Source organism: Nannobrachium achirus, assembly GCF_963921795.1.
Source record: "Nannobrachium achirus genome assembly, chromosome: 21".
NCBI lineage: Eukaryota > Metazoa > Chordata > Actinopteri > Myctophiformes > Myctophidae > Nannobrachium > Nannobrachium achirus.
In genome coordinates this window covers 58,276,873-58,296,164 of record NC_137828.1, presented here as the reverse complement: position 1 = coordinate 58,296,164, position 19,292 = coordinate 58,276,873, and the positions used below count along the sequence as shown (strand labels likewise).

The 19,292-nt window shown below is 41.6% G+C and overlaps 2 protein-coding genes across 2 annotated transcripts in view; one reads left to right on the top strand and one right to left on the bottom strand.

Moving 5' to 3' along the window:
* LOC308306965 (receptor-type tyrosine-protein phosphatase mu-like) overlaps positions 1 to 2,258 on the bottom strand; it is a gene marked incomplete at its 3' end in the record, with an annotated part of 181,262 nt that extends 179,004 nt beyond the window's left edge. The window contains exon 1 of the mRNA XM_080752022.1: positions 2,150 to 2,258. Coding sequence (XP_080608148.1) covers positions 2,150 to 2,231 — 82 coding nt within the window. The 5' untranslated portion in view covers positions 2,232 to 2,258. The remainder of the gene's footprint in view (positions 1 to 2,149) is intronic.
* A 7,256-nt stretch (positions 2,259 to 9,514) lies between these two features.
* Positions 9,515 to 18,020, top strand: LOC308306806 (extracellular calcium-sensing receptor-like; the record flags this gene model as incomplete). Its single annotated transcript, XM_080751848.1, has 9 exons — positions 9,515 to 9,591; positions 10,131 to 10,416; positions 10,751 to 10,837; positions 11,765 to 12,034; positions 12,803 to 13,009; positions 13,674 to 13,940; positions 14,428 to 14,655; positions 14,749 to 14,872; positions 17,092 to 18,020. The coding sequence occupies 9 exons, from the start codon at positions 9,515 to 9,517 to the stop codon at positions 18,018 to 18,020; spliced, it is 2,475 nt and encodes an 824-aa protein (XP_080607974.1).
* Positions 18,021 to 19,292: the final 1,272 nt, after the last annotated feature.

The window sequence follows — 19,292 nt, the reverse complement described above, 5'->3', positions numbered from 1 at the left end:
ACTCACTCACTCACTCACTCACTCACTCACTCACACACACACACACACACACACACACACACACACACACACACACACACACACACACACACACACACACACACAGAGAGAGAGAGAAAGAGACACACACACACACACACACACAGAGAGAGAGAGAGAGAGAGAGAGAGAGAGAGAGAGAGAGAGAGAGAGAGAGAGAGAGAGAGAGAGAGAGAGAGAGAGAGAGAGACAGACAGACAGACAGACAGACAGACAGACAGACAGACAGACAGACAGACAAAGAGAGGAAGGGAAAGACAGGGAAAGAAAGGCAGGAAAGGGTAATTTGGTCGACCTAGAGTCGGCTTCCTCTTGAAAGAGACATTCAATGTTCACTGTTCATATAAACTACTCTATTATCTAATAATCCCTATCTAACCATCTCTCAACAAAAACTAGAACCCAATCTTTTCAAACACACACACACACCCACACCCACACACAGACACACACACACACACACACACACACACACACACACACACACGCACACACACACACACCCACACCCACACACACACACACACCCACACACACACACACACACACACACACACACATGTAGTATCATATAGTTTATGATAAGACGTATATTCATATCATTTTAATATAAGGTATAGGATATTATATAATATTAATAATATATACGATGTTATCTCCATATGATAGGCTATAAGACATTAGGCTACAGGTAGTCTACACATGTGAAAAATTAAGACTAGGCATAAATACCTATATATAGACTATATATATATATATATATATATATATATATATATATATATATATATATATAGACCTATATATATAGACCTATATATATATATATATAGACCTATATATATATATATATATATATATATATATATATATATATATGTGTGTGTCTATAATAGCAACTACAAGCCTTTATTTGGTTTGGTGAAACTTTTCCACAGCGTATTAAGCGCGCACGCACGCACGCACACACGCGCGCGCGCACACACACACACACACACACACACACACACACACACACACACAGCGGTTTTTAAGGGGAGGACCGACTGACTGTCTGAGGAGGAATGTTTCGTAGGAAACTTGGACATCGTCAGAATGAAGCCAGAAGCCCGGTTCATTCTTCATCGCCGAACAACAGCCGCTATAGAGACCTATTCTGCGGCTAGTTTAACACGCCGTGTGTCGGAGGAGCATAACCTAACTGTCGAGGCGCGCGCGAGACAACTTTATCGGTATGCGGCGCGAGGAGCGCGAGCACCGTGCGTGCCTGCCGCTGTTGTGTTAAATGTAGCCTACCGTTAATAAACCCCATTAATTGCAACCAGACCAAACGGTAAACCAATAAAAAAAAACATCATTAATTGAGCCTCTCATCATCAGCTACTTTGATGTCAGCCGGTCAGGATGGAGAGAAAAAAAGAGGCTGCAGTGGAGAAGTTTCGCAGCTGTGCGGAGCTGCGTTTTTACCACAACCATTCCGTTAAATGTCCAAAATACTACAAAGTGTTATTGTTAAAACTAACTTTAGGCTACTTTAACACACTGTACACGTTCACTACACAACAGTAGTTCACACACTACCTCACTGTCGATGTGTCCAGTCCAGTTGAACTGTGTCCAAACTCCAAATGGACCCTTCTTTTGCTTACATACGTTACATTTGTCTGAGTTACAGCTGCAGTACAGTAGGCCTACAGTAATCATAGGCCTACAATATGCGTCACTTTTCCTAATGACGGACAGCAGGGCGGAGAAGTCGTGATTTTATTTCTTAAAACTATAGACCTACGTGCTGTAGAGTAATAGCTAGACCTACACAATACTACACATTTAGTAGACAACACAGCACTAAACACAGTATTCTTATCAATAAGCCTACACAACAGTATAGAAGTCAGTTTAATAACAGTACAGTAGGCTAATAACGGGAGAGGAGAACACGGGGCGGAGAGGAGAGGAGGCTGAGGAGCTAATCTTTGAACGTGACTCCAATAAAAGTAGCCTACGGCGGCTAAAGCCAACTACACGACACACACACAGCACACACAGTAGTAAGTTATACGCAGCATTTTGTCAGTAGTAGGACAAAGAGAGCAGAAGTTCTTCTTACCTTGGAACATGATGTCAGATCCTCGCGCACAGACACAGACAGCCAGTAAAACCAACACAACACAAGTTGTGGATCCGTCCATGCCATACCGGACCGACGGGAGTCCCAACACAACCCAATGCAAAAGAGAACCGGACTGAACTGAACTGAACCGAAAAGTTGTGAAGTGAACTGTAGTGGACCAGAAGTGCACCAGGAGGGAAGTAAAGATCCGAGGAGAACCGGGTTCCTGGTCGTCCCTCCTTTCTGAACGAGAACAGAGTCAGAGTGACTCCTTCTGATGGGTACCGATGTTCTGACGTCACGCACTAATAGCTCTCTCTCTCTCTCTCTCTCTCTCTCTCTCTCTCTCTCTCTCTCTCTCTCTCTCTCTCTCTCCCCCAAAAAGAACTAATTGCCTAAATTAACAGATGGTGATTCGTTAATTGATCTTATTGTTAAAGTGAGTTGCCTATTAATTGAAGAATCTGTCTGTCTGTCTGTCTGTCTGTCTGTCTGTCTGTCTGTCTGTCTGTCTGTCTGTCTGTCTGTCTGTCTGTCTGTCTGTCTGTCTGTCTGTCTGACTCTGTCTGTAGAGCACCCCCCCCCCACACACACACACACACACACACACACACACACACACGTGTGTGTGTGTGTGTGTGTGTGTGTGTGTGTGTGTGTGTGTGTGTGTGTGTGTGTGTGTGTGTGTGTGTGTGTGTGTGTGTGTGTGTGTGTGTGTGTGGTTTATTGGCTCTGATAGTGGGGTCTATTTCTGTCCTGTCTGGCTATCAAATGTAACATGGTAACGGTAACACACACACACACACACACACACACACACACACACACACACACACACACACACACACACACACACACACACACACACACACACACACACACACACAGTGACTATATACTTGTGAGGACATCACATTTTCATCATTTGTCACCCTCCAAAAATAGCTGATCTACAAGCTCACAACATAGTGCTGAGACACATTGTGATCAGCTACTTTTGTTGCTCCCCCAAAAAGAACTAATTGCCTAAATTAACAGATGGTGATTCGTTAATTGATCTTATTGTTAAAGTGAGTTGCCTATTAATTGAAGAATCTGTCTGTCTGTCTGTCTGTCTGTCTGTCTGTCTGTCTGTCTGTCTGTCTGTCTGTCTGTCTGTCTGTCTGTCTGTCTGTCTGACTCTGTCTGTAGAGCACCCCCCCCCCCACACACACACACACACACACACACACACACGTGTGTGTGTGTGTGTGTGTGTGTGTGTGTGTGTGTGTGTGTGTGTGTGTGTGTGTGTGTGTGTGTGTGTGTGTGTGTGTGTGTGTGTGTGTGTGTGTGTGTGTGTGTGTGGTTTATTGGCTCTGATAGTGGGGTCTATTTCTGTCCTGTCTGGCTATCAAATGTAACATGGTAACGGTAACACACACACACACACACACACACACACACACACACACACACACACACACACACACACACACACACACACACACACACACACACACACACAGTGACTATATACTTGTGAGGACATCACATTTTCATCATTTGTCACCCTCCAAAAATAGCTGATCTACAAGCTCACAACATAGTGCTGAGACACATTGTGATCAGCTACTTTTGTTGCATGACACCAGTGGCAGAATAAATCAGGCGAGTTCCGTAAATGTCTAATCCTAAACCACAACCTGAATATTTTCCTAAATAAGCCTAAATTCCCCAAATCATTTATTTATGTACGTATTTATTATTATTATTACCCTTATTATAAAATAATTTCTCTTGTGAGCACCAGTAAAACTGTGTGTGTGTGTGTGTGTGTGTGTGTGTGTGTGTGTGTGTGTGTGTGTGTGTGTGTGCGCGCGCGCGCGCGCGTGCGTGCGCGGTCGGCGTGCGTGTGTGTGTGTGCGTGCGTGTGTGAACAAAGTGCTCCATTCACTGGCAAATTCCTGTTCTTTACTGCCCTCTTCAGGTGGATCAGAGTATGACAGCAGTGCATATAGTGTTGCCTTTCAAGTTCAAATTCATCAACATCAACATGCCATGAACCCATAATTCAGTTAATGAACATTGCAATTATTTGTTTTAATCGCGCAAAGTAACAAACTGTGTGACAGCAAAAAGTCTATGTGCTTCACATAGATTGTGCATTACATTCACCCATTCACACACATTGATACACCGATGGCGGAGGAAACCATGCAAGGCTCGGGAGCAATTAAGGGTTCAGTGTCTTGCTCAAGGACACTTCAACTATAACTCTAGGGGAGCCTGGGATCGAACTGGGAACCTTGCAGTTCCCATCCCGCTGCTCTACCAGCCACTTTAGCCCTGAGCCACTGCCTTAGGTCAGTGTTTCACAAAGTGTTTCATTTCAAGGACACCCTGTTTCATATGCATTAGATCACAGCCCCCCATTTGAAATGATGACAACTAAATATCTCTGGGACCCCATTACATCCAAATGTGTCTTTGGGTTTGAGTTTGAACTGATCTGTTGATGATCACTAGTAACTGTAGCCAAAGGCAGTGGCTCTCAGCCTGTGGACCGGGACCCCCAGGGGGGTTGTGAGCTTGTAGATCGTCAATTTTCACAAGTATATGTGGAGTCAAACTAAATGCCTCAACTCCTACAATTGCAAGTACTTTAAAGGGTGGGGGGTGTCTCCAGTTCAAATTATGATTACTCTGGTGGGTTCCCAGTTCAAATATGATTATTTTGGGGGGTCCCCAGTTCAAATATGATTATTGGCCTGAAAAGGTTGAGAACCATTGGCCTAGGGAAGTGTTTCTGAAATTGGGGTACGAGAAAGTGGACTAGTACGAGGAAAACAATATTTAAATGCACAATATTGGGACATATTGACATCAAAACTGGACATACTGAAAGGTTATGGCCACAGTTTAAAATACATCTGCTCATTCATTCATTCATTCATTCATTGATTATAATTACATCTAACGATGCTTCTCCTCCATTCACGTTTGGTGAATGTAGCCTTGGCCAGGAAAATTTGATGTCTTCGACCCGCAAACCACAACACCCTCCTGATGGCCGGGTCGGCAGTGGTGGCCAAATCACTGCCCATCTCCTCCTCCTGACCAAGGCTAAACTCCCCTCTCCTGCTCTATTTGTTTTTTCCCAACAAGAGGCTTCTCTGGGGAGGTATTGGGTGGGTCCCTCCTGAGGTCTTGAGGTGACACAGGTGCGTAGAGTTCTCCAGTACTGTGGGGTTATTCCTACCTGGAGTTCTCCTTCGTCTCACCAACTCACCAACCAAGTTGTGCGCTGCACCTGTGACCCCTCTTCTCCACACTTGGTCCTGGCTTGATGTATTTTTACCTTTTGTGTTCCTGCAGATGTTCTCGCAGTGACACTTTACTTCCAATTTCTCCCCAGCTGATGTTGTTTAGGTGAGCTATCTCGTTAGCTGTGATTAGTTAAGGGCTGTTACCGTTATGTTTGTATTGTTGAGTCTCACATACTCCCCCCCTCTCGGGAGACTCTGAGGGTATCTGAATAAATTCATAGCATCATACAACAGCTATGATTTTTTAGATTTGTACAGACACTGTTCCAACAAAGAGAAACTATTCAGTGATATAATATCCAGTTCAGTGGGCGAAAATGCATTGTTTTGGTGCCAGAGGTCAGAGTCAGAGACCAGATTGGTTGAAGTTGACCGAAAGGCACTTTCAATTCAGGCAATTAATTCAGGCAAAATCTGAATCTATTTGTAAGTAACTTGTAATAATCTCTTAATTGTGGTCTAAAAGACTAATATATAGCCAAGGGTCCTTGCCATGTTTGAGTAATAGGCCAACAAAATGTGTTCAAGATGCATTGATTGAGGGAGTATTCTGTTATGACAAAATTGTCATGAAACATATTTAAGTGAAATCTTAGGGCCGGCGCTTTTTTTTTATTGGGACTGTAGGTACAGTAGAGAGTTTGAGAAACGATGACCACTCAATTTGCGCATAGCCAATGCCAACAATCGGATTGTTTGCTTTGTGCTGTTAGGACTATTTACTTGTTTACTTAATTGTCATTGTTGCATTATCTGCACCACTTCACAGGCGGGCATCACTTTTTAGGCCCAACACTCCCTGCTGATAGGTGCCCGTGGAATTACGTGCAGTGACAAATATCCCCGAACACGAACCAATTGTGTTCACAAAGACGCTTGACAAAGCCGGATGGGGCACCGCTCACCTCACACTGGGTGTGATTTTTACCGTCATGTCATATTTTGCCATACAAAGCTATACACACACACACACACACACACACACACACACACACACACACACACACAAACCTCTAGACCCACCTCCTGACCTTTCATCAGCGCCACCGCATCCAAGCCGTACAGTATGGCTGATTTCACTACCATGTTGCATCTTCCCTCTCTCTTGCTGGTAACCTTCTGTCACAGATAACTCCTGACACCTGCCTCCATCCATCCACAATGCCTGCACTCCCCTCTTCACCTCTCGGCCAATCAGTTGAGTCAACAGGCTGGGTTAGCCAATCAGAGTCTTGCTTTGACTTAGGGACACCAATGCGACGTGACACTCCGCCAATCTGTGAAGCCGATGGTTTGGGTTAGGCATTTCATGCTTTCCTTGGAACAAACAGAGACTTTCTTCCTCTTTCTCAGGCCTGCAGGCCACCAGATATGTGTGATTTTTCAGTTCTCTGAAACTGTTGGTCCTTCCAAATTGCCATTTGCTTATGCACACAGCAGGGTCATATGAGTCACACACAGAAAGTTTGGGACTGAACAGTCGGACACTGTCTGCTTTATGCCCAAGATAAATGTTTTTGTGAAAGACAGACACACAGAGATTACATAAATTACAGTGTATAGATATGTCAAAGACACATTTATTTCCTCCATTTCCTTTACCCTAACCCTAACCCTAACCCTTTCCATGTAAGTGAGGTTTGTGTTTGGTGCATCACACATAAAATATTGTTCTTATGAAAAGTCATTATGACTAGTATCCACATCTGAAACCCTCTGGTCATTATTATTATACATTTGTATGTGTAGTAGTAGTATACTGTATATCTGCATTTTGGGTATTTTGTGTAAATAACCATTTTGATGTACTGTTGTTCAGACAGGGTGTTGGTATTGTACAATAGACCTAGCTACAGAAGTTGTAAATATAGCACCCCTGTGTCCTTGTGTTAATTAATTAATGTTGGCATGTTTTGAAGAGGTCAGACTCAATTGTCTCACTGGACCAGAAAAGTAATTATTTTCCAACAGTGCACCTGTTGAGCCACTATTTCCTCACCCCTGGGCCAGCGATGTCATCACCGGGAAACTCTCCCCTGCCTTTGCTTGCCCAGCTCATGTTTGTGTGACTATACCCCATGGGTATAGTCTGGTGTTGCCAGACGATCAGAGATATCCACCTATACGTCTGGACACTTCTGAACGCAAGGTAGGAGCAAGATCACCAGTGAGAACACAAAACTACGCCCACTGTTTTAGAAACCAATCATCACCGCCCTATTATGAAGGACCGCCCTAAAACCGTTTCATTGGTTCTGCAATGCAGATTTATTTATTTTTGAACTCTAATTGTTTCCACCCAGTTTTAGCAATGAGAGCTGAGAGATTGCATCATTCCCTAGTTGAGGTGTTTAGAGACTCACTGGTAATTTAACAGGTGCTGGAGCCCACAAACAACCTGTTACTCTTGGGCAGTGATTATCAACCTGTGGATCCCCAGATGATTTTTGGGGGTCCTACGATGATGACAGTGAGGTGACAATTTAAGGACTTTTAAGACCTTTTTAATAGGCCTGCCTACAAAAAAGAACAGAAAAGAAAAAGACCATTATGCATCAAAGGTAATTAATAAACTATACTGTAAAAACTTGTCAAACTTTGGCCAAATTGTCAAATAATATACATTTTGTTTGAAAATAGCCAATCCACAACACCTCGCACCGCTTGTAGATTGGTTATTTTTGCAATATTTATCTGTGAAACTGAGTCAAGCAAAATTGGATGCCTCAACTTCAGTTCCAAGTGCTTATCAGGGTGTGGGTCCCCAGTTCAAATATGATTATGTTGGAAGGTTCACGGCGTGAAAAAGTTGAAGGCATGCGTCTTCAACAGTGGGCCAGAGTTGCATTAACCACTTGAACCCTAGCATCCCTGTTCTGGGGGGAGCCTTAGCTGAAAATATCAGATCTACAAGCTCACATTGCCTCGTGCTGTGGGACGTTATGGAGCAGACCAAGTGCAGAGGAGCCAAATGTCAGGTTTACTATGTATTGAGCATGTGGTCAAATGTATGACAATTCACATTATAACATGAATCCAACATATAAAAAAGTGTAAATAGTAATAATTGATTGTCAAACAAGTCTATAGTGTATGTCATAGATATTATATCTATAAAAGATGCTATATAGTATATGTAGTAGAGAAATAACACCTAGTGTGAAGTGAGCGGTGCTATTTATGAGTTAATGTCATTAAGCGTGCCCTATAGGCAAACAAACTAATAAAAAAATCAAACCTCGGTTCGAAGTGAAGCTGTGAATTTTTATTGTATGTGTTCTAGAGCTATGAAATCTGTCTTCTAGATCTATACATTCTGTGTTCTGATCTATACTTTCTATGTGCTTTAGTTCTGAATTCTGAATGAATGAATGATTTTATCTGGAGGGCCAAATTGTCATGTGAAGCTTGACCAATCCTCAATACTGAATGCACGGGACACACAAAGCCACTCCTTGGAAGCGGCTTTCACCGCTTCAAAAAGTTATGATACGAGGAACGTGTCACAAGGCAAGTCTGCACAGAAAACTAGCAGATTAGATTTACAGTATATTAAAAACAAAAAGACGTTGGTCGTATTGTACCTTTCCAAACAGAAGCAACTACACACACACACACACACACACAAACACACGCACACGCACACGCACACGCACACACACACACACACACACACACACACACACACACACACACACACACACACACAGAGGGATCATGGCACAGCACTGATGGGTGGTCTGAAAGATTACGTAATGACATAAGGTTGCACAGGGTACGTAATGACATAAGGTTGCACAGGGGATGGCACACAGCACTGTGTATAAAATGTAGCAACTCGACAATGTATTTAGAAAGGTATAGGGGTGTTAGACAGAGGAGAATAGTCATGAGGGCTTCTCTAGACACACACCTGCTTTCATACTTGTACTTGTATTTGATATTGTTCACTTCATTCTCTCCTCTGTCTTTCTCTCCCAACGCTTCTTGTGAGTTACAGGCACAGTTTGATTTCAACAGATTGTACAAGGCTGGGGACTTGGTTCTCGGTGGCATGTTTTATTTCAACAACTTCCCCGTCTACCCTAAGCTGTCTTTCATATCAAAGCCACGGGCTCCCTTTTGCACTGGGTAAGTATCGCAATAGAAGCAAGAGAACCGGGAACAGTTTTGATAAGATACTGTAGTATGTAAACCAGGGGTCAGCAACCTTTTTTAAATGAAGTGCCATTTTTTTTTCTAGATAGTGAGTGTGCCATGTCATTACATACATTTTAATGACACCCCATCAAAAATTCAGACATATTTTGATTGTTAGGACATTTTTATAATGATCATTAGACTCGGCAATTAAAGTCCAACTATCTCCCCGATTCCCTCCCCATATCAAAGTTCAGAATTTTAATGAACGTAGAATTATGTGCAGGAATGTAAATTGCTGCAAATTAGGTGACTTTATTTAATTGACCATGTTTAAAAAACAATATTTTATTTTAAAATAAAAATCCTCTCTCTCACACTTCTGCCAGTGTGCCAGTGATCACCCTCCCCTGTGCCAATGTTGGCACCCGTGCCTATAAGGTTGCCTACCCCTGATGTAGACACTATGTTTTATATTTCTACATACCGTATGCAAGGTTACAGTTGAATTGTGTGTGTAGCTTTTCCAGTCGCTGGTTCAGACTGGGCCAAACCATGGCTTTTGCAGTTAGTGAGATCAACACAAACCCCAGCCTACTACCCAACGTGACTCTGGGATATAGTATCTATGATGCCTGTAGTGTGATGGGAGTTGCATTCCGTGCAGCGCTGTCATTAATCAGTGGGAGAGAGGAACGGTTTCAGTTGGATGAGAGCTGTGTTGGATCTCCTCCAGTCCTGGGAATTGTGGGTGATGCTTACTCAACAAACTGTATTGCCATCTCTAGTGTACTAGGTTTGTTCAGAGTGCCCATGGTAAGTTCATCACGCCCCGTTTTACCATTACCAATATTATATAATGCTTATTTTTATTTTATTTTATAATTTGAATTTACTGCTGTAATTCAAATTTCTCTGTAATCCACAAATTCCGATTCTGGTTGATCACGTTTATTATGACTATATTATGTCATTTGAAGTTTAGAGCTTGAAATGTGTTGGCTTTCTGCTGCCTACATCACACTGGTTTAGTTAGTCCATTCAAATGATTTTGGGAGAGAGAGTGGAGGGGGATTATACCATAGGATTTATTGTTATATTCTTCTGTTCATTAAAGGATTATATTACAGATGTTTTGTATCTTTTGTAGGTCAGTTATGGTGCCACCTGCTCCTGTCTGAGTGACCGGAACAAGTTCCCCTCTTTCTTTAGAACGATCCCAAGTGATGCCTTCCAGGTGAACTGCTACAGATAATACACGTGCTGGTATCAAGTAGTTCAGGTTTCACACACTTAACAAATACCTCTTTCTAGTGAGTGCAATCAATATTGCAAATATTATTAATAATGCCTCTCATTCGCTTGTGTGTGTTACTGCTGGGGCTGAAGGTCTTAATATTGACCGTGTCAAAAGAGAATGATTTTAGATTTTCCCTTGTGAAATCTTTGTAGGAAATTCACTCATTTACCACATGTTTGTGAATTATCTAATCTAGCCCAGTGTTTCTCAACCTGTGAGTCGGGATCCCCAGGGGGGTCTCAACATGATTTTTTGGGGGGGTCCCCAGATGACGATTTAAGGACTTTCAAGATATTTTAAAGACCTAAAAAAGAAGAAAAAAAGACCATTACTGCATGAAAAGTAATCAACAAACTAAAAACTGGTCAAAAACTGCATGCGGCCAACTTGTCAAATGATAAGAAGAAAATAGCCGATCTACAAGCTCACAATGCCTCGCATTGTGGGCCTTGTAAATCTACTATTTTCACAATATTCATCTGTGGAACAGAGTCAAACAAAATCAACTTCTCGATTCCTACGTTCCAAATACTTGTGAGGGTGGAGGGTTCCCAGTTTAAATATGATTATTTGGAGGGTCCCCGGTTCAAATATGATTATTTTCTTTCTTGTATGTTATGTTTGTTGTGTATACTTTCTCGTATGTTATGTTTGTTTGTTTATATAATGTATGTTTACAAAATTGAATAAACATATTCTTAAAAAAAGAAATATATATATATATATATATATATATATATATATATATATATATATACCGTATATATATATATATATATATATATATATATATATATATTATTTTGGGGGGTCGCGGCCTAAACGGTTTGAGAACCACTGATAAGAACATGTCCTTCCATTCAGGTGCGAGCTATGCTCCAGATTATAAGGAGGTTTGGGTGGACCTGGGTTGGATTGGTGATTAGTGACGACGCCTATGGACATAGCGCTGCCAGATCCTTCCAATCTGAGCTGGATCGGTCTGGGTTGAGTTGTCTGGCGTACATGGAGGTCGTGCCAATGGACTATGAATCAGCTAAACTTCATAAGATTGCCACTGTGATGAAGACATCCAGAGCTACTGTGGTCATTGGATTTGTTCACAGTGGCCATATGACTAAACTCATAGAGGAGGTGTTTATTTTACTGATCATTTAATCAATCCCATTTGTCGAAAAAAATGCTGTGTAACTTTTTTTTATCACATTTTCATTGTGGGCTCGCTGAAAGGCGAGACCAGTATGTTATACCAAATCTTTATAGGTCAAGTTTATTCTTATTTATTGAAGAAATAAACTAGAAAGAAATTGGAAATTGCGAGTGTGGTTGCTGATGGTTGCTGACTATATTCTACCGTAAGCTAACTGTCATGTGAAGCTCGACCAATTGATTCCCTATTGATTCCCTATCCCTGCCATTTCCAATGGCAGCGGAAAAGTTACCCTAGTAATCAATAAAGTTTCTAGGAAAAGCTATTACCTTAGTAATAGATAAAGTTTCCCCAGGACTATAATGTGTTACCCTGTTGGGCAACCACACTTAGTATCAATAGTGGCCAATGAAGAGGAGCAGCGTTCTAGGTGACATCATCACCAACAAGTGCGACCTAATAAATAAATAACAACAACACGTTACTTTAGTTTGTTCTCCCAAATCTTTATATAGTAAGGTTATTATCCTCAAACTGGCCGACAGTACAAAGGCAGAGGTGTGGACCCATACATGGTGTTCCATTCGAGGCCACATTGTTTCGTAGGAACAGTATTTCTAGTTATCAATAAGATCTTAGTGCTGTGGCATTTGTTTTGGGGCCCACGTCATGACCCAACAGTCTCACCCACATATGGGGAACCACTTCTTTAGACTGAACATGTACAAACATTATTTTGTTCAAAACAACAGGTGGTGAAGCAGAATGTGTCGGGTCTGCAATGGATAGCCAATGAGGCCTGGGCGGCAAACACTCGGCTCCAGACGCCTGAATTCATGCCCTACCTGAGAGGCACCCTGGGTATTACAATCCCTCGTGGAGACATACCAGGTCTCAAGGACTTCTTGTTAAAAATACACCCTGACAGTGATCCTGACAACAGACATGAAAATAACATAGTGAGTCTTTTGTTTAGTATTTAAGTTGCAATTAAAACATTATACCTGTTTGAACCCATTAAGACCTTCTACAAATGCCCTCTAAATCAGTAGTTAAATAGCAGATGTACAAGCTGGCAGCCATGAGCTTGTATATCTGCTATTGAATAGCCAACGCGAACATTAAATATTATTTTTAAATTAAATAATACAGATGTTTCCCTGGTTTTAATGGGTTAAATTAATTCACACAGTATTTTATTAATGGTTAAAGGAGCTAAAGTCAACTTCTTGAAAAATGGATGCTAAAATAAAGATAATGTCTCGAAAATATTTTATAAAAAAATAAGCTTCATATTATGTGTTTCTATTCAAAAATGACCACAAAAAGCGTAAAATAATGATAAAATAATCATTTTGGCCATTGTCAGACCGACACTTTGTTTACATTCTAGTCTATTCTTTGATAGTGTTAGACTAGGATGTAAACAAAGTGTCGACCCGACAATGGCCAAAATGATTATTTTATCATTATTTTACGCTTTCTGTGGTCATTTTTTAATTGAAACACATATGAAGCTTATTTTTTTATAAAATATTTTTGAAACATTATTTTTATTTTAGCATCCGTTTTTCAAGAAAAAGTTGACTATAGCTCCATTGAGTCTTCATTGTGTTTCTCCAGGTGAGGCTGTTTTGGGAGCACACATTTCAGTGTAAATTTGCACCCCTTCCGTCACAGTGGGTGGATGCTGGTGGAAGGGTGTGTACTGGACAAGAGGACCTGGGAACAGCAGACACCATACTGCTGGATGTGTCCAATCTCAGGATTGAGTACACAGTGTACAAGGCTGTGTATGCTCTGGCCCATGCCCTCCATGACATGTTGCAGTGTGTGCCAGGAAGAGGGCCTTTCAGCTGTGCCAGTTTGCAAACAATACAACCATGGCAGGTGTAATGTTAGTTCCCAGTTGACCTGCTACTGTTTTTGTTGTTGCTGTTGTTGTTGTTGTTTGTTTGTTATATATTCAAATTTAGAAAATGTATAACATTGGTGCAAGAAAAGTAGTTATTTATTATGATGAGGTATAGGGACACAGAAATACATTTCTGTCTGTTTTTCGTGGGTCTTCCCATCTCTCCAGTTCTTTAATAAACAGACTATGCATTTCCAGGTGGATTACAAATATTATCCAATATCCAATCACTTCCAATTTCACTTGTTTATCCTGTATCCTGTGTGAGTTCTCTTGCCTGATTGGATAATTGGTATCGTGACCTGAATATGCATTTTCTGTTTAATAATGAGCTGGACAAACTACCAAAACCAAAAATGAGTGATATCAGAATACAGAGCTATTTATCACTTATTTTAACCAAAGAAAATCACTTAGCCTACCTTTAAGTCTCTTGATAATTTTGTTCATTGCTATTTCAAGCTTGTATATTACCTGGAAAAGATGAACTTCACCACATCATTTGGCGATGATGTATCCTTTGATGAGAATGGTGACGTTTTACCAATCTATGATGTCATGAACTGGGCGTGGCTCCCTGGTGGCAGTGTAAAGGTTCAGAATGTAGGTGTGGTCAAGGAGTCAGCCTCCACAGGTGAAGAACTCATCCTCGATGAAGACAGAATCATCTGGAACTTTGAATCCACAAAGGTCATTTAAGCTTTGAAAAATAACACATGTTGAGCTCATGATGTGAATGACATTGACTTTAGACTGAAATTGATCATTGCTGATCCTCTGTAGCCTCCTCGGTCAGTGTGCAGTGAGAGTTGTTCCCCTGGAACCCGTGTGGCCAGAAGGAAGGGGGAACCTGTTTGTTGCTTTGACTGCATTGCTTGTTCTGAGGGAGAGATCAGCAATGAGACTGGTAGGTTTAATTTCATACTTTGTACCACGTGCTGTTTACATTTCTGACTAATAAAGTATTCAATCAAACAATCAATCAATACACTACTATCCAGGACTCACACCCAAACTAGGAGCAGACTAGAGACAAGTTGGAACTGTAACTACCACTACAGATTAGAGTTCTCAAAGGGCCTGAAAATTAAGGCCCAGCCCTAACTGGGCCCTACCTTGGCAGACCCGAGGCCCTACCCGGCCCTACTAGTTAGCATACATTTTAGGCCCTACCCGGCCCGAAAACGTAGGGTCGGGTATGGTCTGGTCTATCATATAGTAATAGTAATAAAATAATAAAAACAAATATTTTATTTTTTCATTGAGCTCGAGGCTCTACCCGGCCCGACTAATTAGCTTACCTTTTAGGCCCTACCCTACCCTAAATGTCAGTCGGGTTCGGGTATGGTCGGGTTCGGGCAGAATTTGAGAACTCTACTACAGATCCATCCATAGCCGGTGTGTAAGACATTAAAGACAGACAGACAGACAGACAGACAGACAGAATGGAAGAAAGGACTATATATTTAGGCTATACTAGTAAGACACCTCTGGGTGACTTGCGACCTCAGGGTGACATCTGGCCAGTGATGTATATGGGACCAGTTACTCATATATGGAGACCCCTTCATGATAGTTATGTTATGTCAAAACATGCCCATATATGGACTTTACCAAATATGGGCATTCCCATTATATGTCCTTAATATTGATAACATAATATCCTTAATAATGTCCTTAATATTGACAATATAGGAATCTCCATATTTGGGCATAAAACGTACGTAAGTAATGGCAAGCAGGGCCTTGGTGAGTTAGGGCCTTGGTTTGATGCCTGTGGATCTCCATATATGGGCATAAGGGGGTAGCCTAGTTCCAGACCCTGAATCGCTAGCCACACCCCTTAAAATTTTTGTTTTGGCGATTCAGGGGTCTCTCAATGAAGACGCCTTCCTCCTCGTTCAAAAATCCGTACGGCGAATCAGCGTCGTGAATCAGCGTCTTGTGATCAGCGTGGGTGGGGGTTTTTTCGCGGTAAAATGCGGTAAAATGCGATCGTATCGATCTCGCTATGAAACACCAGTAGCAGGCATGTTATGTTGTGTTTGATTACTAGTTCGTGGTGCTCCTATTCTGCCTGTTTCTTTGGTTAGCAAGTAGCACTAGCAAGCAACAGGCTAGCCACTAGCCAGCCACACATAACAACACTACGAACCAATCGCAGAAGGCTGCCACTTTGGCAACGCCCATCCTTGAAATTGCCTTAGATCAGAGCAAGTTCAGACTGAATAATGTGAAACGACATCAGAAATCTCCATGTATGGGCATAAAAGTTTTTCTTTTTCTGGGAATAACCATATATCAACGTTTTATTTTATTTTATCCTTTATTAATAATAATATGTATCCATATACATACAATATATGTTATGACCATACATGGAGATGGGCATAAAAAACGTACGTTAATTAGTAATGCCAAGCAGGGCCTTGGTGAGTTATGCCTCATTCACACTACAGATATATAGTTGAACGTTTTGCTTGGTAATTCAATGTAATCTCAATGGAAACCAGCTTTAAAGCTTTCAAAGCTTTGTTCTGAGCGTCTCCTGTATCTTTAAAGCTGGTTTCCATTGAGATTACATTGAATTACCAAGCAAAACGTTCAACTATATATCTGTAGTGTGAATGAGGCATTAGGGCCTTGGTTTGATACCTGTGGATCTCCATATATGGGCATAAGAGGTTACCCTAACATTCTAATTTTCGGTCTGGGATTCATGACATCAGAAATGTATAAAAGGTTTTTTTCTTTTTCTGGAAATGACCATATATGAACTTTTATACCCTGAGAAATCTCGTAGCTTATCTGACTGTCAGTACAGGAAGTGATGTCACGTGACATCCTTTTTATGCCCATATATGAGTCATTCTGATCCACATCACTGTGACTCACTGACATCACGTGACATCACTTCCTGTACAGCCAGACAGACAGTCAGACAGACAGACAGACAAGCTACGAGGTTTTTCAGGGTATAATGCGACCTTCGGTAGCAACAACAATTAGGATATGATGGTAGGACAGTAGGATATAGTACCATTATAATAGGATAGTAGGATGTATAGCATTGTAGGTTATCTATAGGATGATACTTTACTTCTCTGACCCTTTAATCTTCGTTAGACTCTACAGAGTGCACCAGTTGTCCAGAGGACTTCTGGTCCAGTCCCCAACGTGACCACTGTGTCCCTAAGACCACGGAGTTCCTCTCCTACCATGAGCCCCTGGGCATCTCCTTGACAACCATCTCATTGCTGGGCACAATTAGCTGTGCCACTGTCCTGGGGGTCTTCATCTACCATCGAGACTCACCCATGGTGCGCGCCAACAACTCTGAACTCAGCTTCCAACTCTTGCTGTCGCTCAAACTGTGTTTCTTGTGTTCTCTTCTGTTCATTGGTCGTCCCAGAATGTGGACCTGCCAGCTGAGACATGCAGTGTTTGGAATCAGTTTTGTCCTGTGTGTCTCCTGCATCCTGGTAAAGACTATGGTGGTGTTGGCCGTGTTCAAGACCTCCAAGCCTGGAGGAGCAGACATTATGAAGTGGTTTGGTGCTTCACAGCAGAGAGGAACAGTTCTGGTTCTTACTTCTGTGCAGGCTGTAATCTGCCTAGTCTGGCTTGTGTCTGCCTCACCAACTCCTCATAAAAACACTCAATACCACAGTGATAAGATAGTCTATGAGTGTGATGTGGGATCAACTGTTGGTTTTGCAGTGTTGCTGGGTTATATTGGTTTACTGGCTCTCCTTAGTTTCATCCTAGCATTCATGGCAAGGAATCTTCCAGACAACTTCAACGAAGCCAAGTTGATCACTTTCAGCATGTTGATCTTCTGTGCCGTGTGGATCGCCTTCATCCCAGCATATGTCAGCTCTCCGGGCAAATATGCGGATGTAGTGGAGGTGTTTGCTATTTTAGCATCTAGTTTTGGCCTTCTGGTGGTGCTGTTTGGACCAAAGTGTTACATAATCATTTTGAAACCTGAGAGAAACACAAAGGAATCTATCATGGGTCGTGGTGCCACCAAGAAAGAGAAAATTCAATATTGAATTCCTACTGTATGTGTATTCAATAACGATAGTGTATATGGATATCTTTGATTTGCTGAAAACCTTGTTATAGATTCCGTTTTCTACCAGATTAAACTAAAAGCAGTAATCCAGTCACAGCAGTCAGAGATCCAAACATCTATAATAAAGACAAGCTTTTAAAAAAAAAAGAATATTACCCTCCCTTAAAAACTAAGTTTGGCATGGGATTAATTTTGACCAAAATAATGCACAGACCTGGTTGGTTGTTTAAGTTGGACAAAATGTAGCGAAAATGTGGCCATATCTTACAATAAATGCGAGAAGTCTTTGCGTGCGTGTCTGCGTGTGTATGTGATCCGCGTATCTCGAGAACCGTTCGTCCCACCGACTTCAGATTCGGCACGCGCGTTCGATGCACGGTTTTCCGAAACAGATATCTCCATATATGGGCATAAATGGACACAGGCAAACAGATGGTCAAAACAGGTCGTATGACAACAGGTAAAATGGGGTTTGCATTAAAGGGCGGGGCATTCATTAGCTCTTTACATCGTTCCCGAGTTGGCCAGGTTGCTGACTCGGGTGGCCGAGCTTATAGTTTTCCCAATTAGGCCGGGACATGACGTCTGACATCATAGATGTTTGACATCATAGACCACATGAGACTGACACAATATGTCCATATATGGGCATTTCCAGATATGGGATTAATATTGAAGACATCAGGGATCTCCATAATTATATGGGCATAAAAGGGACAAGGACGGAATATTTTGCAAGTGTGACTCGTGGTGCGGCAACCACACTGGTTATCATGAGACTGACACAATATGTCCATATGTCATTGTGATGTCAGAACAGGTTAGCTGTATTCTTCTGCTGAGCTGGTCAAGTCATCATTGTGATGTCAGAACAGGTCATTGCAAATGAATTCTGTCTTGGCACGTGACATGAGGCGTGACTGACGCATGCACGCACGCACAGGAGCTGCAGGTTTTTTTATAGTAAATGCAATCAACAAACTTATCCATCAGCTATTATTACATTCATGTAACTTTAAATAGAACTGTGATGTCAAAGGAATTGCTATGATGCATTGTAATCAATAATTTGTATTTAATAATTTTTGCTGCATCTAAAATAAAATGTGAGAGTCAATCTATTGTCTAGTTGAGATTTTTAGGTTGTTAACACTTGCTAATTAATCTCCACACACACATTGTGTAGCTGTGTCTAGTGAGCCTAGTTCTTCCACGCGCCAGAATGGTACCCCCAATCCCGGCAGAGTAG